The sequence below is a fragment of the Enoplosus armatus genome, chromosome 3 (genome assembly GCF_043641665.1).
Source record: "Enoplosus armatus isolate fEnoArm2 chromosome 3, fEnoArm2.hap1, whole genome shotgun sequence".
NCBI lineage: Eukaryota > Metazoa > Chordata > Actinopteri > Centrarchiformes > Enoplosidae > Enoplosus > Enoplosus armatus.
The window spans coordinates 25,889,158-25,913,086 of NC_092182.1; the positions used below are offsets into that span (position 1 = coordinate 25,889,158).

General features: G+C 43.4%; 1 protein-coding gene across 1 annotated transcript in view; it reads right to left on the minus strand.

The window, feature by feature from the left end:
* chd6 (chromodomain helicase DNA binding protein 6) overlaps nt 1–23,929 on the minus strand; it is a 79,909-nt gene that overhangs the window by 4,281 nt on the left and 51,699 nt on the right. The window contains exons 14-40 of the mRNA XM_070903460.1: nt 21,691–21,867; nt 21,142–21,285; nt 20,818–20,916; nt 20,505–20,661; nt 19,813–20,023; nt 19,376–19,571; nt 18,597–18,761; nt 18,252–18,431; nt 17,595–17,705; nt 16,714–16,916; nt 16,078–16,158; nt 15,782–15,912; nt 14,960–15,119; nt 13,976–14,065; nt 13,529–13,632; nt 12,890–13,019; nt 10,723–10,801; nt 9,894–9,951; nt 8,326–8,698; nt 7,318–7,526; nt 6,469–6,566; nt 4,989–5,822; nt 4,550–4,804; nt 3,658–3,982; nt 1,667–3,211; nt 1,118–1,269; nt 261–524 (exon numbers count right to left, since the gene is read on the minus strand). Coding sequence (XP_070759561.1) covers nt 261–524; nt 1,118–1,269; nt 1,667–3,211; nt 3,658–3,982; nt 4,550–4,804; nt 4,989–5,822; nt 6,469–6,566; nt 7,318–7,526; nt 8,326–8,698; nt 9,894–9,951; nt 10,723–10,801; nt 12,890–13,019; nt 13,529–13,632; nt 13,976–14,065; nt 14,960–15,119; nt 15,782–15,912; nt 16,078–16,158; nt 16,714–16,916; nt 17,595–17,705; nt 18,252–18,431; nt 18,597–18,761; nt 19,376–19,571; nt 19,813–20,023; nt 20,505–20,661; nt 20,818–20,916; nt 21,142–21,285; nt 21,691–21,867 — 6,531 coding nt within the window. The remainder of the gene's footprint in view (nt 1–260; nt 525–1,117; nt 1,270–1,666; nt 3,212–3,657; nt 3,983–4,549; nt 4,805–4,988; nt 5,823–6,468; nt 6,567–7,317; nt 7,527–8,325; nt 8,699–9,893; nt 9,952–10,722; nt 10,802–12,889; nt 13,020–13,528; nt 13,633–13,975; nt 14,066–14,959; nt 15,120–15,781; nt 15,913–16,077; nt 16,159–16,713; nt 16,917–17,594; nt 17,706–18,251; nt 18,432–18,596; nt 18,762–19,375; nt 19,572–19,812; nt 20,024–20,504; nt 20,662–20,817; nt 20,917–21,141; nt 21,286–21,690; nt 21,868–23,929) is intronic.

The window sequence follows — 23,929 nt, forward strand, 5'->3', positions numbered from 1 at the left end:
TAAATTGTATTATTATTTTTAAATACTTTTTTATGGAAAACTTATTTCCTTTATACTATATAGTCTGTAAGCTATCAGGAGTCTACAGTCAGCTTAATTATTAGCACTATTAGCTTTATTAGCAGTATAATCTGGACACCACTTGTATGAACCATGATGTGAGATAGTGGAGATAAATGTGGACAGATGATAGATGCATAGATATGTACAACAAAAGGGAGTAAAGTCATTCTTTCAGTGTGTCACAGGGATGTTCTCACCTTAGGTAGTCTTGTGAGAGGGGGAGGGATGGAGAAGCCCAGCCCAGAGTTCGTCTGCTGAACCCTGGCCTGGCCTGGGACGGAGCTTGAGGCCGTGGTGGGGAGAAAGCCCGCTCGGTGGTGCTGGTGCTGGGCTAAACTGTTGGCCAGGCAGGAGTTGGCAACCAGGGAGGCGGGCGAGTCGTACTGCTCACTCGATGAAGGCCACTTCCCCTTCAGGATGGCGTGGCAGATGCTGTCCAGGCGGCTGATGATAACCCGGTCCTACAGGGACGGGGAACAGCATAGGACTGAACTAATGACATGTTTTTAACTCAGTCTCACAATGAGCCAATTCTTTTTTTTGTTTTTTATTTAGCAAACAAAACCTCAGAATTGATCTTTTTGGATAATAAAAACAAATGGTGAAAATAATAGCACAGAAATCTGGGTTTCATAAAAACCTTTTGAAACACAACCACTCTCTAGTTAAACAGTTTTTTATTTGCTTCGATAAACTCCAAATAATCAGCAGCTCATTCACATTTTCTACTTATTTTTCTCCTTCTACTGCTCACTGTAAACAACAGCGGGCATGTCTTTTCTGCTGCAAGAAGACAAACAACCTTTGGGTGCATGGTGAAGCAAATCTTAAAACGTGAGTATTTTTGGCAGAAAATCATTAAAAACTATAAACACGCCGTATATATAGCCTCCTAAAGGAAAAGAAAGGTATATAAAAAGAAAAAAGAATTGCCTTTTGCTCATGATATGGGAGGATTAACATTTAGTGCTAAACATCTGCAGCTTTGCGATGCAAGTCATGCACAAATACTAGAAATACTTCAACAGTTTAAGCACAAATGGCACCACCGTACCTTCGGCCACTCGGAGAACGAGTAAAGTGCTTTCTCCTGTAACAGCTGAGCGATGGTCGGCTCCCTGGTGTCATGGAGGCCGTCAGGGATCTCACACATGGAAATAGGAGCTGCAAACCTGGGGCTGCTCACGTAACCTTCCACCACAGGCACTGAGGAAGAGGACGGTAGGTTTAAGCTCAACAATTTGCCTTGTTTTTTCCAACATAATCAAATTCTTAGTTAGATTAGTCAACCAACAGAAAATGTATTCAATTTAATGAATGGGTTTATCGTTTCAGGTCATTTAACAAATAAAAGGTTTCAGCCTCAAATGTGTCAAATTTGAGGTTTTCTCTGTTTCACATCATTGCTTTGAAGTTTTTAACAAAATTAGCAAACGGACGAAATCACTGGGTCTCTGGGAACTTGTGATGGGAAATAATTATCATTTTATAGACTAAACAACAGATTTTGATTATCAATCAATAGATAAATTAACAATTAAATAATCATTAGTTGCAGCTGTAATGAGTATCAACCTTTCAAACCTTTTCTGAATTGTCTTACCTGGTGTGTTTGGCCTCTCCTCCTTCACTTGGCCTTTCACCACCAGACCTCCCGAGGTGTCCACCAGCCCGTCTGCCTGCTCGAGCTTGGGGGTCAGGACTGTGCTGTCTGCCTCCAACAGCTCTTGCTTCGCCTCAGCTTTGATCTCGGGTAAAACTCTGAACTCCAGGCCCTCTGGCTTGGCCTCGGGTTTAATCTCAGAGCTGTCTGGGTATGTTGTGAACTCCAGACCCTCAGGCTTGGCTTCAGGCTTGATGGCAGACGTGTCAGGAAAGGCCGTTAACCTTAAACCTTCTGGCTTTGTCTCAGTCTTAAGCTTGGCTCCCTCGGCATAAGCGGCGAACCTGAGAGCTACTGGTTTCGCTTCAGGTTTGATTTCAATGCCATCTGAGTAGGCTGCGAACTGGAGAACTTCAGGTTTACGGTCTACACTCTCGGGCTTCATGGGAAGGCTTAGATCTTCAGGTTTGGTCTCCAGTGTTTCTGGTTTGACAGGATAGTCTAACTGCTCAGCTTTGGTCACCAAAACTTCTGACTTAACAGCGTAAGAAAGGAATTTTCCATGTTTGACTTCAGAGCTGTCAGGGTAGACATCCTCCAGAGTCTCTGTCTTGGTCTTCTCTACCTTGATTGGCAGCTCCAATTGCTGTGGTTTCTTCTCGCCATCACTGTCTGGTAGAAGAGAAAATTTAAGATCCGATTGCTTTGTGTCAATGCTGTTTGCGGGCAGAGTAGGTGCAATTTTAATTTCATTTTGCTCAAGCAGATTGTCTTTGTTGTCCCGATCAAGGGAGAATGCCAGGGCTCTATTCTTACAGTCTCTGCTGCCATCTGGTAAGTTCAGATCTTCAACTGTGCCTTCATAGTTTTCCTCATCCATGGAGACTTCGGTTTTGACTCCAGCTCCGCCGCCGCTCTTTGTGGCGGTTTCATCAGGCTTTGATGCTACTGAAGGGGATGAGACAGAAGTGGCAGGGCAGGAGGGTTGCGTGTAGTCTGAGTAAATACTCTCCAGCTCCATCTCATTGGGTTTGGCGTGTAGTTGTTTCACTGCCTTTTTGGCAGTCTCATCACAGGGTTGAACCAGTGGAACACCCATCAGAGAAACATGAGCCATCTGCCCTTCTGAGATCTCATCCACTTGATCTGCAAGATCGGTGCACTCCACTCCACCATCCGCTCTGGAATTTTCTGGAATTCCTCTCGCTTGCACAAACTCTCCAGTTGCGTTCCGCATTAAAGTTACAGCATCAAGAGAGTTTTCCATTGTCTGATATAAAATCAACCCATCCACTTCCTCCCCAGGCTCTTCAATAGACTCAGGACATGCAAGGCTACCCCCCTGTTCCAGCTTCCCAAGATACGGGTGCACGGCTTGCGGTAACTCCTGTTTATGTCCCGCTTGGTCAAAGGTGTCCTGAAGGTCTTGAGCCAGTCGGTTTGAGATCCTCTGGTCCTGTTCTTCAAGGCCTGGCTCTGGCTCTATCCCGTCCATCTGTGGTACTTCCATGGGTGGATTCAAGATTCCCAAACTTTGGTCTGCACCTGCGATGATAAACCATCAAGATGTTAAGTCGTGCCTAGCAATATTATTCCAGGAAAATTCAATCATGTGGAAAGGGGCTAAGTTAAAGTAAAGCCACTGCGTAGATGTGTTTACTCCTATTTCAGAGACCCTGGTCAGAACCAGGAGGGTTATGCTTTGCTTTCTTTTTATATCTATTTATACTTTATATATATTCACATATATATATACATTTATATATGTTATAGATATTGCTAAAGTCAGTTGTATTTATATGACTTTGTTTAAATTGGTAAATTGGACTGTCAACAAATTGTTCTGATCTGTTTGGGTGGATCATTGAATATCCCAAAGGACACTTCACCTCCATCTTTAAGAAACAGTCTGTAACTCCTTTCTTGCAGTCACTTATGTGAAAGGAGTTTTGGAATACATTGTAAACACTACCAGTACTTTTCCCACATACCTTGGTCTGCATCACACTCCTCTCTTTCCAGACTTTGGTCACTTTGTTTCTTCACGTTTTGCTCCATGTTCGCCTCCGACAGGTCTTCCACTTCTTCTTCTTCCTCCTTGTCATCAAACTCGAACCCAGCGCCTCCTTCCTGGCCTTCTCCGTCCTCCACGGGATTGGTCAGGCTCTCAGAGACATCAGAGTGGCCCAGCCTATCCTGCGGCCCGTGGTCAGTAATGTCAGACAGAGAGAGGGGAGGAGGGGGGACGTAGGGAGGAGGGGGGCTCGCTGACAGGTCGGTTTGATCTGCGCTGGCTTCCTCGCTCACACCAATGTCCTGAATACACAAAACAACAGTGTCAAAATCTGATTTACTCGAGCCTCGGAATCACACACATCATGCTACTTTCACAAAATACATTTGCCATATTGTGATATATCGAAACAATATTCCCATAAAGATAATATTGACTTGCCCGGCCATAGCTGACTGTGGTCTTTATTTAACAGTGCTGGTGTCTTTCTCTCATTACTTCAAATAGCCATTAGAGAGCAGGTCTCAGTGCTCGGCACATAAAGTAGTTTAACATTTCAATTTAAAATGGAAAAAAAAAAACCTGTTTCTTACACCTCTCTCGGAGCTTTATGACCCTGACAAAAGTCAGTCACAGCTGAAGTGGGCGCTCTGTGCTCCCGTGACCCCTAATTGAATATCTTCACACATGAGCTACTTATGAAGATGACCCATTTTCTCTGTATACCTCACAGTACTTTTTCTTCCTTTTAATTTAATACTGAAATCAGGCATTTCGTAGTTCTATTGGCTGCCCAACTGACAACATGACTGTAGATTTTTCAGATTTAAAATGATAACCACTTTCTCTGTAAAGTGCCAAAGACCAACCTTGAAGAGCATGTAACTCGAGGACAGCGGCTCCACAGAATCTCCTGCAGAGGGGTGGGAAGGAGAGGAGGAGGGTGGGAGGCCCAAACACTCCTCCAGAGTTCCACCTTCCTCCCCTCCTCTGTCTCCCCCCTGTGCCTCCTCGTCCTCCTCCTCCAGAAAGCCAGGCTCCAGAGTGGAAGGACCCAGGATTGGATCGGATTCATTGAACATGTGGTGAGCTGGACTGGAGTGGTCTGTGCCATCCCAGGGAGCCTGCGGGGATGAAGGCGAAGGATGAATGAAAGATGATGACAATTTTCTCACATTTTACAAACTAAAAAGAGAACAAAACAAGCGCATCTCAGGCAGTTCGTACACAACATATTCAATCACACATGCATCATTTAGCAGGTCATTGCTTAAGAAGGAGAATACAGATTTAAAGCACAGCCCGAACCTGTAACTGATCCAGCTCCACTGATGGTGCCATCAGCCCGGTTTCCTCTGAGGAGCCTTGCTCACCAACAAGCACGTCACTCCTTAGTTTTGAATCAAGGTCTGTTCCCCCTACACCGTACGAGTTGAGCATGCTTTGACCTCCTGCAGCCGAATTGAATGGGAACCCGTTGAGAGCGTCTTTGGACACCTTTCCTCCATGTAAAGCATCCGCAGACATGGCGTCATGATGCAGAGAACCCAGCTCCAGGGTTTCATCCAAAGGAGGACAGTCGAGGAAATCTCCCCGTGACCCAGGAACTATTCCCAGACTTGGTGAGGCAGAATTGTGGGCATCTAATGGTGGAGGGTGGAGGTGAGGGTGAGAGGAGGAGGAAGAGGAGGAAGAAGGAGAAGGAGCCGATGGAGGCGCAGGGTGATGCTGGTGGTGATGATGATGGTGGTGAGAGGACTGGTGGGGATATTCAGGTGGCTGAGGGGACTGGCGACCGAGACCCGAATCATACAGACAGCAGTGAGGATGAGGCAGCTGCGGATGAGACGAGGAGGAGGATGAAGACGAGATGCCGGGATGAGTCGCCATGCCCGGATGGTGAGGGTGATGATGACTTTGAGGATGAAGATGAGAGGGGTGTCCCCTGACGTAGTTCCTGTGAGCCTCCAGGAAGCTCAGCTGGGGGTCGTTCAGGATGTAGAAGTCTGTGCGGCTCAAGCCGTGGCGCGCCGCCCCGATGAGGAGGTCACGGTCGTGTTTGCCAGACTCCCACCAGACCGGGAGGTAGAGGGAGGGGCGGCACAGCTGGAGGCGGGCCGAGATTAACGGGTGACGGAGAACCTGAGGGACGGATGCAGTTCAGAGAGCAGGAAGTCACCAAATGTAAATATAAAAACAGTAGAGATGGAAAGAATAAGTTCCATGGAAGAAGCAAGAAGAACGCTAGTTGGTTGTCTTAAATCTACAATTCATCAATAAAACTGAGCGCTAAGACAGCAGATAGAAAAAGCTTCTTTCTGTCTGCTGGAACCCCTTGAACCCCATTTTGTGCTTGGTTTTCATTCCCTTTATTTACTGGCTCAGTCACAGTTTCATGTCTTCGTGGTGTCAGAAATATCACACAGGTTCTAGGACTGATAATAAAAACACAGCATGCACAAACGTTTCCTTTAGAAAAGTATAGATACTGTAAAACCAAAAAAGCTTTCCCTCCTATTGTTTTACTTTTTATCATTTGCTTTTAGGACGAACATGTTTTGAGCACTTTTAAGCTGTCAACTATAACAAAGGGAGCTAGTTTACACACAAAACCCATCAATCAAATGATTTATGATGAAAAGTCAAGAAACATGAACTCATACCCAACTCCACACAAACAACAAGGTGTGTTAGAGATAAACTTTGAAGTCAACTCTGCAAAGTTTGAGTTGCAACAGTGGAAACCAGTATTAATGATGACGATGCATTGTTTCTTCAAAGAGCCCACCTGCTCTCTGATCTTTCGGAGCAGCTCGATGCGATATAAAGTCCGGGCGGCTCTTTCTTCTGTCAGAGGCTCTACGAGCACAGCGGGATCCACCAACCCTGGAGGAAGCGAGAGGGAAGACGAGAGAGACAAATCAACATTGGCATGGAGACACTGAGAGGCATGAAGAAGGTATGACAGATGCAGAGATGAAGGAAGGGGGGGGTGGGAGAGAGAAGTTCAAGTGTGTTTGTGTGTGTTAGACTCTTTGCGATTCATCTCACACATGTAGAGCAGCTTAAAATAGGAGTGTGAGTGTGTTGTGCATCCTCATCATCGAAATATACTGCTGCCCCCGATGTTTTTATCATCGAGGTAAGCACATATGTCACTTATGTTGACATGCAAAGGTAAATAACCGTTTACATTCATTTGAGAGATCACACTTATGATTCTGCTTATTTTAATATGTCCAATTTAGAATCCATAATTTGTGCAAGTTTGGTTTTAATGTAATTTAATGTACTGAACTGCAAATGAACTGTCAATGAAGATCAATTGAATCTTCCCACCAGCAGGGGTCAGTAATGTTGCCCAGGAACGAGGTCCCCAAGAGGGACATGAGGTCCGCAGCTACACCCCAATGAGAACATTCACTTGTAAATAATGCAGTGTTGGACTCTCTAGGTTTTAACAGTCAAGCTTGTATTTATTTGTAAAAAACAGCCAACTGTGGCTATAAAACAAAAAAATCCTGAGCGTCCTGTTCTTGGCAACATTTAAAATAACCACATTATCAAAGTAAAGTCAAGGTCAAAACCTAGCTGTTTAAACCGCACATGTCCGTGTGTGTGTGACCATACACAATACCTTCTTCCTTCCTTGGAGGCAGTTTGCAGGCCGTCCTACACATGTTGACAAAAGAGTTGAAGTATCTCTCCAAACTCTCGTCCGTCTTCCTCTCCAGTCGGGCCAGTGCTCTGAACTGGGACCAGTCGAAGGCTTTCCTCTCTGGGTCGTACACCACCCCAAATGACGACACGGTGCGGTAAAAATCTGCTTGTTCCCGACGAGTCCACCTTAAACATGAGGACAGAGGCAGATGTAATGGTTCAAATATCATTTTCATGAAGTACGTGGACGATTTGGGAACAAATTATGAATGTTTAAGAAGAGGAAAGTACAGTTCATTAAAATGAGAAACACAAACAAATGCATACCATGGCTGAAATCCCCGGACTTAAATCTTAAATAAGATGCCGCAGGGGGATTTCTGTTATAATACATACATTTACACAACTACTGTTACTGATAATGAGTATTTGCAGCCTCTGTGCTTCGTCCCATTAGCCAGCCTCAGACAAAGTATTTAAATCTGTAACAAAGTGTTTGCCAGACGTTTGTGTTGCACTATGACTAGTTATCTGCAGGGCATTTTTATGAAAGTTCTGTGTAGTGTTTTTAAGAAACGGGAGAACTGAATATGAAGTGGTTTATAAAGTGTAAACTGCTGTCTGTCCCTCAAAGTATTTTTTACATGAATAGCAGAGCTGACCACTATTGACTGATGAAACTAATCTTCATATTTTAAAGTGTGAAATGTGACGTTTCGAATCTTCGCGTGAAACAGACCTCCATGAATTTCAGAATTTCTACTTTGAAGCTGGCACAGCTATCTGCACAGCTTTATTTCTGACCATTTTAATTTAGTGGCTAGTTTGACAGTATTAAGGATCTATGTTCCAGAATAAAAGATCACAGAAAAGCAGATTCAAAAGTATCAGCAATAAAAACAACATTAGACTGATACAGTATTGATCTTAAAGATGAAACTGATCCTATCAGTTCATCTCTTCCCTGAATTTCCAACATGGTTACCTTCTCTGCCACTCCAGAAACAGGGGGTCAGGTTCGGTGGCGACCACAGAACACCGCCTCAGCTCTTCACCCAGTTGCCACGGCAGCGGCCCGCCGGAGTGATGACTGTGGGCAGCTCCAGCCCCTCCGAGGCCCATGCCCACGAGGCCGTCGTGAAGCAGGAAGTCGTGCCTGAGCAGCGGCTCGCGGCGCAGCGTGAAGCGCTGGTAGGCGGTGATCAGGCGCCGTAAACGGGCCGTCAAGGCGGGGCCAGTGGGCCAGAGGGGCCGGGCTTGGACGACATGGAGAGACGCCACCCCGGTCCCAGTTCCTGTGGTCGTCGTGGTGACCAGCGTTCCATCCTGGGCGCACAGGTCACCTGACATCTGGGAGTCTGCAGAGAAAGGACTCAGAATCAGGGATGCTGGGTGTTTTGACCCACGTTATTTCACCCTGCTTGTGTAAGTTAGTGATGTTGCTACAAGATCTGTATGAAGTTTGAATGAAAAATAAACCCATTGTAAAAGGGCTGGGCATCGTTAGAATTTTACAATACCAGTACCACTAAAATACCTGATACCAAAACTTTTTCTGGTATCTTACTTTAACATAGACATGTTTTCCCACAAACCTTTTCTATATTTAAGATATTAAACCAAACTTCTCAAATCCATCAGTGTAACCAATAAAATAATCAAAAATAAGTGAACAAAACTAAGAATTTGAACAGACACAGGATGCCAGCTTTCTATTCTTCACAGCATTCAACACTCATCCTACCAACACAGTTACAGTCTTAAAAAGTATTGAGATTTAATTCCTACTTCCCTCTAAAAGCAGTACACTTTGTTCCATGATTTGTTTCAGCTGCACACGCTCTGTACAAATGATTATTTTGCCAAGAAGAGGTATCTACTTGACAGATGTCTAACTGCATTAAAACACAGACGTGTATTAAATAAAAGACAGATCTTTGAGCATGTCCTTCAATTCTCACTATAAAAACAGAGAACTTATGAGTTGGAAATTGCCAAAACTAAATCAATAAAAGCAGAACATTGGGATCTTACACCTGTGCGCCCTGAGGTTTTTAACTTTTTTATTTTGCCCATCTTTGAAAATCACATAAATATTCTGCCTCAGAGTACCTGCATGTCTTGAATACTAAAAGAAAAACGTGGAAAGAGTACAGATGATTTTTACAATATCACTGTATCTGCGATGTTCCCTCATTTACACCAGAGCACGTGTGGAAGTCTTTCCATCTCTTTCTCCAGAGGGCCATTCAACAGTTAGATGTCCATTAAATGTTCCCACTGAGACAGTGAGCACCACTAAAACTATCAAAACTCATTTCACACAGCGGATCATCCCCGTTCTCTGAGGAAGACTTCAGCTGAGAGGTGACTGACCAGAGGGAAATCATATCATATTATCTAAAGGGCTCATTACAGAAAAATGAAAATGACTAGTTGAAATGAGCTTATTTTACCTTTAACAACAATCTCCCCAAGGTCTCATACTGTGGACTGACTCTGCATTCTTGATATCAACAAATATATTTATGTATAAAACAGCGGCAACGGTACCTGGACCTGTACTGTCAGGCTTGTCTGAGGTGTCCGTGCTGGAGCAGGTTTCCTCTCCCTGTGAGTTAAAAACACACAAATATTACAGTGGAGAAAACACCCAAACGAACACAACAGCACACGTGACTACCAGAAACCAGTCATTCTGTCAGGCAGACACTTTGTCCGTAGACTGGGCACTATGGTTCAACTATTAGTGAGAGTCTTTTCTAAACAACAAACAAAACGGTGGAAAATGTGTTGGTTAAATTTGCTTGGAATAATTAAAATTGGCCCAAAGAATATGTAATATAATAATACAATATGATCATGAATCATGATATTTAATTACAGCCCAAATGGAGATCTTCAAGTACAAAACATTTGTGAAATTCATGTTCAGGGTTATTTTATATTCACAAGCTATGACATGTATGAAATCTAGAACAGACCAGTTACCTGAAACGCATTTTGTTACTATGATGTTTAAAACTTCTTACAGTGTAAACCGCACATTAAGAATACTGCGTTGCACAGATTAGGTTTTACACTCGACATCATCATCTAACATTATCTGTTCTGGTATTAAAAGCGTTGTTATGTCTGAAAATGCATCATTAACTCGACACAATAGTCTTTACAGGACCCAGAGGCTACTGTTGCCCGTCCACTTAGAAGGATTTAAAAATGTTTTCCCAGAAGCAATTTTAACTCCGTACACAAAATTAGACTTTTTATCTAAATAGACTACAGTGAGGTAAATAAATAATGTGTTCATAAAGTGAAACAGAGCGAGTGAAACAGAAAGAGAGAGAGAATAAAAGACGTCTCAGGAGAACTTCATCTTCACCTTGCTGCTCTCGTCTCGATCCTCCCCTCCGTCAGCTTTGCTCTCAGCGTCGTCCTTCACCTCCTCAGTTTTGCACACGCTGATGAAAGAAACGACAGACGAGAGGAATAAAGCTTTAATAAAACAGAAGCTGCGGCAGCAACACGTGTGAGGATAGCATTAAGTGGGATAGCGACAGATTCAACATGAGACAGAGGGTACATTATGCAGATGTTACTATCTGTTAAAAGAAACATGGAGTAAACATTTCCTGAGGCACCAAAACAACATAAAGAGGAAAAAGTTTTTAAACCAATAAGGAGGCAGCTGAACATGAACATCTCCAGCCATTTGACTGATGGAAAAGTATGAATGAAAGGAAGAAAATATAAAAAAACACAAACAGCCTCCATGTTATTCTGCCTCCATAACAGAAAGCAATTTTACTACGACTGACGGAGGACACGCAGGACGGCAGAAGGTTTATAACATAAAAACTAGATTACATCTACTTCCCAGCAACAGATAAACATGAACCCTCCCAACAACCCGGCTGGTTCTTTTAATATCTACATATTGAACTGGAATAAATGGAAGTTCAACTTTATAGAAGTGTCCCTTTAAAGGTAAACTGAAAGACTGAAAGGTGGAATACTCTGTGTACTCCTACTTCATTTAACTGTATTCTGGATACTTACATACCTTTTAAAACATATTAATCACTTCTAATTCCTCTTTGATTGAAGACTTTTTAAACTTTGAAAAGAACTTTCCAAATACCAAATCACCAAACATGAAACCCAACTAACAGTTCTCTTACATGGCATCCAGCCCAAAAGCTTCAGAAATAATAAACTTGTTTTCCAACATTTTACGCAGGTTTTGAGCCACATTTACTGAACCACGGCCTCTGCGTGCACAGATACGTCCTTATAATGTCCACCTTCTGTGTTTTTATCTCTTTCTCCCCATCCTGTCTCAAACCTGCGTAGGAAACCTGCTGAGCTAACATTGTGAAACTCGAGACTCTTCCTGCCACACAGTCGCTGTGCTCAGCCGGGAACAGCTTCAGGTTGAACAGGTAACAAAGCAAATGACAACTTCAATTACCTTCAGGAAGAGGATCAAAGCTTCCTGTTCAAATGCGTTCGTCTCATCTTCATAGCTCTGCCGTCAGCCGGAGCAGCAGCCCCCAGAAAATACATTTCCCACACTTTGTTGCCGCTTTCCTATTTTTCCCTGTCAATTATTCCTCTCTGGCTCATGTCATAAGTACAGTGAAACTACCAGAAAAATGACTTGTGAGGACGGAAAAACCATATGCCTTTTAGAGTCCAGTGGTCGGTTATGGCAAAAATGAAAAACTTCATGGAACTACACCTGCAGCTGTGTGTGTCTGTTACCTATATAAATGTGCCACATTTCTAGCTATTATTTAAACATGAGCTGGTTGCCGTCGACATAATTAGCACCCTGATGTCACCCTTTGCATGTATATTTGTATTTTATCCTCTTGTTCCTCACAGTCAGTATGTAAAGCAGGTGTGTGGGCGAGGAGGTGGCAGGGCCGACCAAAACAAACACGGCATCGGAGAGGACAGGATGAGATTTTCGCACCAGTGTTGGCACCTGCTGTGAATGCTACTACAGAGGGTAAACGAAGCGACGGCTGGTGGAAGGAGGAAGTGGCTCCTGCTGAAGGCTTTGTGGACAGACACGTATGTCACTTCTGTACCTGCCTCTACTGTATGTGTCAGGAAGCCAGATACCAACTGGGCAAACAACCACCCCCGGGGGCCCGAAAGCTTCATGCTTACTGTGTGTCAGCTGCTGTAGTTTGTGCTGATTTAATTGACAATTTCTTATGGAATATTCACCACCATCAATTATTATTTAGAGTGTTCAAATAGTACATGTTATATTTCCTTTTACTGTTATCCCTGATATTGTTTTTCCACTGTAAAATATACTGCCTCACTATATGTTTTTATCACAAACAGATTTGAAAGATCTGAAAGATTTTCTTTTTTTTTCCTTCTTCTCAAATATCGCTTTAATTATCAGCCTCAAAATATTACAAGTATTTTCTATTATTCTGCTGTATAACCCGGTGTGCATGAGTGTGTGTGTGTGTGTGTGTGTGTGTGTGTGTGTGTGTGTGTGTGTGTGTGTGTGTGTGTGTGCACACCTGTCAGCCATGTCGGGGACCCCCTCCCCTCCTCCCTGTTCGGCAGACAGCGCTGTGACGTCTGGCATTCCCACTCTCTCCAGGAAACACAAGTCTGGATCTGCACGCATGGCGTTGTAGCGCTCGTAGCCTGTTCAAGGACATTGACAGATACACACCCCATTAAAACACAGAAAAACGTGCACACACACACACACACACACACACACACACACACACTCAGGGGAGTGGTGGATCATCCACCTGCTAAAGAGCACACAATAATTTGGGTTTTAGTGTCTCATGATGGTCTAATGCCGTTACTGGGGCTTAAGCACAATGATGAAAATACTAATCCACACACACATACATAAACAACAGAATGACTCTTCAAACACAGTGTGAAGAGTCACAGACGAGTCAAAACAGTCACAGCATCTGAATCTTCTTGACATATTTTAAAGGAAAAAAACGCTAAAAACTGGTGAAGCCAGTAACCACTGAATTATCTTCACGTCACAAAGTGAAACATAACGATCACAAGTTAAAGCTGCTCATGCCACCTTCCATGGTTAAATAAACATGAAACACATTTTTCAAAAAACAAAAAGTGGTGCATGTCAAGAGACTGTCAAAGCGTAAGTTGACACCAGTCTTCACCGTGTTTGTGGACTCCTATGAGGAGAGTCTTGTCAGCGTCTGCATCCCACCATGTAGCTGGAATCTCTATGTAGTCGATGTCGGGTAGCGGCACCTCAAGTTTACTGTCAACACAAACAGACACGCGTGCAAACAATCAGTCAGTGAGTCACTGCTGTCAGCGTCAAGTCAGGACACACCGGCTTTCTGGAGACGAGCAAACAAACATTCAGTCACACAATCGGAAATGTGTCAAACGGCATTTTGACATGAGTGTTTAAGCACTTTAAGCACAACATTTTCAGTTTACTGTTAACGTAAACAAGCAGGAAGACATAAATAAAATCTCTTACCGGATTTTGCAGAACATTTTATCCACAAACACAAACCAAACATCTGATCAAATAGTCCGGTGAAGTTTTGTTTAGCAGGTACAACATGAAGAACACGGTGCCTGCTCCACCATACCTGGCAGGTATCCCCTCTACAGCTTGATTGGCAGCCTCACCCAAAACCTCCACCTTCAAGTAGTACAGCATCCGCACCCTCAGAAGCACCCTGCGAAGAGAAAGGGTTGTACTTTGTATGAGTTTCCTCAAGTGTGAGTCAATGATCACACAGTCTTGAAATAACCGTCGGCTCATTAAGATCAAGCGCCACGTGAACAGATTGGAATTGAGCATGACTGAACCTGAGCACGTTCACTGGCGTTGTCATGGATACACATACAAGGTACGGCGGCTCATAATGACCTTAACAGGACAATCGTTTAGCCAAATGATGTACGAAAATCGAATCTGTTTAAATGCAGAGGAGGAGAACGTAATTTCCCTATGTTGTTACTGACAGGTATGCATGAGAGGACTACACTGGCACTGGGATGCCGCGGGAATGTAAATCTCACAGGAGTGGGCGGTTTAAACTTTGCTTCAGGCTGGAGTGTGCGGTCTGGAACACACACACACATTGTGGGGGCAGCCGGTAATGGTCAGAAACCCAGCGGGACTGAGCGGGAGCAGGATTGAGGAAACAGTCCCGAGCATGTCTGTAATAAACATCTTCGGTGTGACAATACATTTAACAAGCACGCAGCTCTGTGCTGTGTTGTCGAAGGCTTTCATAACTCTGCTGTCATCTTAAAGCACCTCTGGTTTACAAGCAGCTATAAATTCCTCCAAATCACTAATTACTACTCAATTACATAAAATGACCTAAACTGCTGATTGTAGTGTTTCTAGTAGCTGTTGTTCTGCAGCTCATACGTGACAAAAACCACACTAGTTAAGACTGAACACATCAAAACATTGCTGCAGCACACAGAAAAGGTCCAACTGTTACTACGTCAAGCTTGTTCATCCAGTAAGTCGCACTACTTCATCTTCAAAACTTATCGAGGTTACACGATAGTTGACGGCTGTAAGCTGGAGTTAGTAAAATCATTTGGAAACTGACTTGTTGCAGTGCTGTTTGAGGTGTTTCTTGTAGCTCTCATCCTGCAGCACCACCTCAGGGTTACAGTGGACCAGCCAGTCTGCGTTCTTCACCTCAGGAACATTGAGCTGATTCTTTAGCTTCTTCCCCTTCCGACCCCGAGGAACTGGGGCTGATAGACCTGAAACAAAGGGAGGGGAAAACATAACTATACCATCATGGCAATAAACTACAGGCAAACATTAAATGAAAATAAGCAATAAAGTCCTACAAAATGTGGGGGCTTTTTAGGTAAAATCATTGTGTATTATACAGTGCTGCATATGTGAAAAAAGGTTGCAGAAAGTCTTTTGTGATTTGAGAGGGAGCTTCTGATAAATGTCCTCAAGTGATGTCACTTGAGTCAGCGTCGGTTCGTTCTGAAAGCTACAAGTTTGAACATTAAAAAAATCTGTTGCTGTGGCGTTAGACAGAAGTGAGTTCACCAGACCTCTGTAGCCCGCTCCTCATCTCTGCATAAGACAAGCGGTTAGCGGCTACATTAGCCGCCATTAGCATAATACACACACCGATCTCTGGCCGAACTGTTGGCGTCAAGTTGCATTGTGGTTAATGTAGGCACCAGGCACAAGAAAGAAGAAGGCATGGAATAAAAAAAGGCGGTATCTCTGGTTCTGCTGCATCAATTTTGACTCTTTTTTTTGTTGTTTTCAAATTGTCCAACATGAGTTTTAGGAGTGTAAAGTAAATCTGTGGATTACGCTTTCAATGCTAACTGAAGTGGTAGAGGGTCAAAAGGTCAAAGGCTACAATTATAGTGGAAGTTAACAATGAAATGCTAACCAGAGTGATTGAGCAGCGCCTGGTCCTGGTCCTGGCCCTGGCCTTCCTTGGTGGGTGCGATCAGATCCCAGATGAAGCTCTTGATCTTGTCATCACCTTTGTAGTGTCTCAGGCAGTAAACCAGCAGAGCCCTGCATGACAAAAAAAAGCTTTATTTTGATATTTACATGCTTTTTTTCACACTATGTTTCTGGGCATTACAGGGTTTTTCTTACAGTTACACTCCCTGTGAATCACTCTGGACATTTCAGAACTTCTGTTGGGTAGAATTATATAGAAAGACTTCCTTTCCTCACCTACAGATCACCTCCATGTCTCTCTCTGTCAGGTGCCATTTAAACCGGCCGTGGTTTAGGATGTCCTTCCACCGACCCCACCTGGAGAGGGAAGTAAAAATGTAGGTAGGGAACAAAGGAGAGAGATAGAGAGACAAAAGGATGGAGAGCAATAAATATACATGTCCTTTCAGCTGAAACACTAAATAATAAGTGTGTCACAAATAGAATTTATTTTCTTCACTCCAAACCACGATGAAGTTTGCTTTGTTGTATTTTGGCTCATTTATGTTCACTCTTGAGCTTTCACCGGACCAACCTTGTAAACAAAAGATATGAGCTCACAGGTAGCTTTTTATTAGACGCAGTATTCGTAAGCTGTCATCCCACAAGGTTTATGATTCTGGCTGCAAGGTGTGAAGAATGTGTGTGTTCATACTGTTTAAAAAGAAATGAAAAAGAGCCACTTATAATGTGGCTTATCTTTTTTTTTGTTGTTGTAGTTGTTATGCTATTTGTTGTCCGAGGACGAGGAACTGTCAGCTATGAGAAGTCAACTTGTTAGCATGTCTGTTTCTTTCTGTTACTTCCTGCAAACTTCACTTAAGCTGCTTGGTGGTCTGAGATGTAAATGTTCTAAAACGTCTCAGGTCTTACCCGAAGATGAGCAGGTTCTTTTCAACCCGAAAGCACTCAGCGCGGAGGTACCGCCGGGCGCGTTCACCCAGGCGGCGAGTGCGACACGGCCGCTCCTCCGAGTCGCTGTCCAGCTCTGAGAACTCCATCAGCTCGTCGTCCTCGAAGGAGTTGTAGTGACGGGTCTGTTTCCTCACCCGAGGCGTGTCGATCACCAAGGACTCCTGCGTCAGAGAAGAAGAATTTAGTCTGAATGAGAGAATCAAGTACAAAAGGTAGACTTTGTAGGAGAGATCCGTCAAAGTTTTTATCCTCTGCTCGTACTCGTACAACAAAAAACGCCAACATACACATTACTTCTGTTCACAAGGGGAGTCAATTATCAGGGATTCAAGGCACGAGTCATGCTCACACACACAAACTCAGGCGCACACACACAGGGAATAAAGACAGTCGCAGTGCTTGGTGTGCAATCTGCTTCATTCATTAAGGCAGTCCATCTGTTCTGAGGGGGAGGAGAGGAGCGGAAATAGGAAATAGGAAAAAGGAAAGGGAAGACATGATTCCTTTATCCTCATTTCTTTCCCTCATTTCCATCCTGCCCTTGTTTACTCTTTTCCCAGCATGGCAGCTCAGCTTAACTTCCCCTCCCTCCATCTTTGCGTTCACTAACTTGGATCAGATCCATTTCTCTTTCCAAGCCTTATGTTGTTCCCCATCTCACTTTCTCCGTCCATTCCCCCCAGTAATCCTTGCAAGATGGAAGTATTTCTCCTGTTCAGTAGTTAATGTTGGACCTCTTCAGTTCACCCTTCTCCTCCATTCTGTCACTTTTATTTCCTTCACACTTTCATCTCATTTTCTCTATTCTTAAAGCTGTTCTTCCCTCCATCTCTCTGTACCTTCTCCGATTTGGAGTCGATCTCCACCTCAGCGATCTTGGCCCATTTCTGCCAGAAGTTCGGGTCGTCCAAAGAAATGTCCGTTCTGTTACCGGATGAGATGAAACTGGCCTGAGGACAGAAAAACAGAAAGACACAGTAAGAAAAGAAAGTCGGATTCTAGTTGATGTTAAGAGATGTTGGCATTCAACCAAATGTTTGGACTGAAGCTGCCAACTGCAGATTTTTTTCCCACAAATATTTACTATCTTCTCATTTGATCTTCATGCCAGAATATTCCAAGTATACAGAGTTCCCTCCAAAAAGTCTCTGAAACAGCATTTAGACTATGTGACAAAGTAAAACAAGCCAAGACAACAACTATCAGTCCAATTTAAGACTTTCAATAAGACAGCCGCTTCACACGGAACATGGTTTGAGATAAATGTTTAGATTACGCTTGACATCTCAGACGTCGCACACTGAAGAGAGATAAATTCCCACAACACCTAAACAACATTTGCGCTCGGTTGTCATTTTCTTCATAAAGGAGATGGGGATGGCCTGACTGAGGGGTTTACGCTACACCTTTTCCCTACTTTCATCGATATATTATAGCTGTTAGGAGTTTGTGAATAGATCAGTTCTGGCCTTCACTTAATGTTTTAGCATTTCTACCTTAGCGAACGTGGATCCTTTCCCTTCAGACTGGATGGTGATGGTCTGAGTTCGTCTCTGAAGTATCTGATCGATGTCTTCCTCGCAGAACTTGGAGCCCTCGTCTTCTTCGTCCATTAGTGCTCCGTATGCTCCCTTTTTCAACAAATCCTCCACCTCTAGCTTAGAAAGCTGCTGCACCTGCAGCAACAAAAAACACACAGGTTAGGACGTATACTCTTTTTATTTCTAAACCATGTACAGCTTGTAAATTGTGGCCACATTCCCGAAGAAAAAGTATATACAGCGCAACATCCAACAATCTTATAATATCCAATAATACTATAATAAGAAGTCGTCACTCACCCCGTTGAGGCTTCCTTTGCGGTTGATGTCTTGGAGGACGGCTTTGTCCAATCCGAGCTTCAGACTGGCCTTGTCAAACATTTCCCTCTCATACGAGTTCCTGGTGATCAGTCTGTAGACTTTCACCGCTTTGCTCTGGCCAATCCGGTGGCAGCGTGCCTGGGCCTGACATGGAGCGGGTCAAAAAAAAAGAAAAAGATATCAAATATAATAAGAGCAGAATGCATTATTACAGTGTTTGGTGCAAGATCAACCCATCAGGAAGTTGACTCAGAGTGACAGACACGAAATATTCGGCTTAGCAGAAGAAAATCCACTGCAAGGACAATATATCATAATGTACTTCAGGTTTAAGGTTAGCAAGGAGGACAAACACAATATTTCTCCCTCACCAGGGATGCTGTGTGTTAAAATATTTCAGCAAGACATGGAAACATCCATTGCATCTAAACTGTGGTAAAGATTCACACCCAGAGTCAGCTAACACTGCGTTCTCACTTCATTATTCGAGTCATACTTTGAAGCACGCATGTTGTCAACTACTGGAGTCCCAAAAGGCATCATAAATGCCACTTCATATCAAATAGCTAAGACGAGCCGCAACAGGCAAAAGACAGCGTTATTTAGATAAAAAGATCTTTTGACAACTCAGATTAACAACTGACATTCTGGTTTCTTCAGCAGAACTAGCATATCGATATAGTTGACAAGTCGTCCACCTATATGTAAACTTGTTCCGCTGTGGCATTTGTGGCCACGTCTCCCGTCTCCCAGCCCACCTGCAAGTCGTTCTGTGGGTTCCAGTCTGAGTCGAAGATGATGCAGGTGTCTGCAGCCGTCAGGTTGATTCCCAGCCCTCCAGCTCTGGTGCACAGCAGGAAAACGAAGCGGTCCGAGTCCGGCTTGCAAAACCTGTCAATGGCCGCCTGCCGCAGGTTCCCTCGAACGCGACCGTCGATGCGTTCGTACGTGTAGCTGGAGAAAACACACAGAAATGCATTGATTTCTACAACAAATGAAAGTCAAGGGTAAAAATGCATCTTTCCAGTCCTCCTTTCTGCTGAATCATCTCTCTCGATTGTTCCTTCTTTGCCTCTCCTCTTCTCGCTTTCCTTCCGTCCTTCCCTTATTGTTATTCCCTTCCTTTCTTTAATTTCTTTTCCTCCCTCCTCCCCACCTTACTCTGCTCTCTCTCTCTCTCTCTCTCTCTCCTCACCGTCTCTGTATGAGGTAGTCCTCCAGGATGTCCAGACAGCGGACCATCTGGGAGAAGACCAGGACTTTGTGTCCCCCGGCCAGCAGTTTGGGCAGCAGCTTGTCGATCAGCACCAGTTTACCGGCTGCCTGGATCATGGCCTGCAGCTGGAAGTCCAGCGCGTCCGGACTGTGGCACTTCCTGAAGCTTTCCAGAATCTTCTCCTCCGCACCTGAAGGAAAAGAAGAGAAAGGTGAGGCTTCACTTCCAGACTTCACAATGTGGAGAGGGAACTTGTAACTTAATGAGAACTTTGTTTTTTATTTCCTCAGTACATTAAACATTTGTGTGTGTGTGTGTGTGTGTGTGTGTGTGTGTGTGTGTGTGTGTGCGGCGCTCAACTTGAACACCATCACAGTTTCTGTCTTTCTTTGTTCTGACTGCCTGCTGGTTCAGCAGATGCAAAGTGCTGTGTAATTATAAATCGTTAATAAATTGATCAATATAGCTGATGTGTCATTAAAGAGGTGCACTTACAACCAGGGAAGAACAAGGTCACTGACTGTGTTTGTGTGTGTGAGAGAGGCTGTGTATAAATTATGGGTGACATTCAAGGACTCCCTTTCTGTTACCGAAGGTCTGTGTGTGTGTGTGTGTGTGTGTGTGTGTGTGTGTGTGTGTGTGTGTGTGTGTGTGTGTGTGCGTGCTCTCACCTGTGATAAGGTAGGGGTGGTTGCAGCACTTGCGGAGCTCCATCATGGTGTTAATGAGGTTGGGCATGTTGTGCTGGTTTGCTCCTTTGGACAGGAAGGAGAAGTTCTTCTCTAAGATGGCTCGGTAGTATTTCTTTTGAATGTTGGTGAGCTCCACCTGCAGGAACACCACGAGGAGGAACATTTGTTTTAGGTTACAGGCTGGTATTCAGTACTTCTCTTGTATGTTTTCTCCACCTGGCCAGCACAATGACATGTACATTACGCTCATTCATGTATTGTTTTTACCACTAATCCCCCCCCACCCCCCCACCTCTATGATGGTCTCTTCTTTAGGCGCCAGGTTTTTTTCTACATCGTCCTTCAGTCTCCTCAACATCATGGGCTTCAAAATGGCCTGAAGCTTCTTCACCTGTTGCAGAGAACACAGAAGGTGTCAATGGGACACAAATGCAAATGTTACATCTACTCTTTATGTCCGTACAAAGTGTTTTTCTAAATCCAGAAGCGAGAAAACAAAACACAGCTGATCCCAAACAACACAACACACAGAGCTACTGAAAAAGGTGAGTGTGAGAGAACAGCAATGTTAGGACGCATTCAAACACCATTATTATAAACACTTATCCCAACATACCTGTTCATCTGTTTTGAGGTCTCCAAATTCTTCCAGGAAGGTGCTTTCTGAAGGAAACTGCAGCGGCTCCAGGAAATTCAACAGGCTGAACAACTCCTCCACCGAGTTCTGCAGAGGGGTTCCTGTCAGCAGAACCTTCTGTTCCTGTTAGAGACGAGGACAAGAATACCTTTAAAAACATGAAACACTGCACAGAACCTGCTGCTTACAATAACAGTTATTCAAACTGAAGTGTTAATTAAAACAATCCTTCCTACAAGAAAGAAGGAGAGAAAGGGGAAACATGATATACAAATGATTATATATATATATATATATATATACACAGATGATTGAAATAAAAGGCACACATATACCAATAAAGGTGTGCAAGTATGAACGTGGGCAGGTATGTTGTTCTTCCTTTAATAAATAAATCTCACAGCTAAATGGTCGACAGTGACATGAGATAACAGTCATTGTTGACATTTATAATATATAAATTATATAATACAACTAATAAACACATAAAGGGTACTGTACATGTTCATCACACACAGACAGACTGACCAGGTTCATGAGTTTAAGTCCCTCCAGCAGTTTGCAGTTCCTGTTTTTCAGTCGGTGGGCCTCGTCGATCACCACACAGCGCCAGTGGAGCTTCTTCAGCTCCGGACAGTCGGCCATGATCATCTCGAAGGTGGTGATCACCCCGTGAAACTTCAGCACACCTGGGATAGTGTTGCCCTGTGGGCCAGAGAGAGGGGGGAGGGGGGGGGGTGAGAATGGTAGATATAAATGGTCATCAGGGGGGTTCACAGGCGGATATCATGCAGCTGCGACATCCTGTGTTTGATGAAGCAGAGGACCTTCTCTTATTCTTTGCAGTCTCTCTTCACTTTAACCTTCCAATAAAAACACTAAATGCCTCCTAAAAAGTTGAAACTGCTGAAGGGGGTGAATTCATCAGGCATGACCAAAATGAATATTCACTCCCTCTTCGATATCAGCAGTGAGCCAAATAATTCAAAACAATTAGCTGCATACAGTATTGTGATGATAACTCTGGACTGGACATGCAGCAATAAGACACCTGTCATGTAGTGAATATTTATACCAGAGAAATGAAAAGAGATGGAAGAGTCATTCTAAATTAGATGAGATAATCCTTTATTGATCCCTCAGCACACAGGATCTTATCTTAAATAACTACATGGCCGAAAAGATGGAGCCACCCAGCAGAGAGAGTGAGGAAAAAGAGGTCACAGCAAAAGTCTCGCAGAAGGAGGATGGACGAGGGGAGGAGGGAAAGAGAGGGAAAGCAAGAAAAATATTCAGCTAAATCACTGTTTAGTTTTTCCCAGCAAAGATCTTAAATAGTTTCATGATCTGAAGACTTATCGTCACATCACGACGATACAGCGCTCGCTTACCAAACAACCCCAATGACACATTATGAACTAAACTACATGTAAACATAGTGAAGAAAATGAACAATCTGAGCTGATCTCCAACAGTAAGCCTCTTCACTACATCTGTGAAGATTAATTCATTCTTACTCGTGCTGATGTCAGTAGAAGCCACGCAGCTATGTCCTTACATCACAGGTTTCACTTCAACAGAAACTGTTCAAAAGTCTCAAAAATATCAAAGCCTTGGCAATACAATCACTCCAACGTGACACCTCAGCTTCTTCAGAATCACCCAAGTGTTGAGAAGAGAGCTGCAGAGGATGTAAGGCCAGTGTGAGAATACAGGGGAGATATAAGGAGGCAGATATTGTGATTCCAGATAAGATAAGATGTTGTATTGATCTGAGGCGCTGCAGCAGCACGAGGACAGAAATAAATACAGAAAAGTAAAAAACATAGAGAAGTATTTAAAATAAAAATAAGAACAGAAAATAACCACTGCTGCTGTATAACCTCTTAATTCCAGCACTAAAGGCAGTCCCTTAAATACATCATATTAACACAGTAACATTTGCTGAACATGGGTTTGTGAGATATTTTAAGAGGAGTTATGAAACATTTTCAAGCTTTCCAACAGCTCAGCAGTAAATATCAGATTTTGTACCTGAGAATAAAGAGACAGTTTAACTCCCCGTCCGTTTCCTACATGCTGCTGAACAGTCTTTGCCTATTCCTGTGACCTTGCTGTTATCTTCACCTGTAACTACAACATCGGTCTGCTGCTGAGACTCAGACCTTCATGCTGTCTCTCCAAGGGGTTTGTCTCAATCAGTAAACAGAGGACACAGAATAAACCCACATGCAATGCATATTCTCAACAAAGAAAACACGTTCTACCACGAATATCACTCTCCTGACCGACCTGAACGACTCAACACTGAATGCAAAGAGTTCGTACTTGTTGCCTCTGGGGTTTGTTGGAAGGGATTTCCCTGCTCTTCACTAATTACTCATTACAGCAGAAACAGACAAGGCATGTCTGTGTGAATGTGGGGGGATAACACTATTATTTTCATAATAGATTTATCAGTCAATTCTTTTTCCAATTAGGCAAATCACTGATTCTATTCAATGTTAGAAAATGGAGAAAAATGCCCATCAAAATATCCCAGAGCCGTCTTCATACTGCATGTTTTGTCATTCCAACAGTCAAGAACTCAGATATTCAATTTACAATTATATAAAAACACAGAAAAGCAACAAATCCTCACATCTGAAAATGTTAAATAAATGACTTCAAAGAGATTAATTGATTATCAGAATTGTGCTAGATTCATTTTCAGACTAATCTGTGACACACACACACACACACACACACACACACACACACACACACA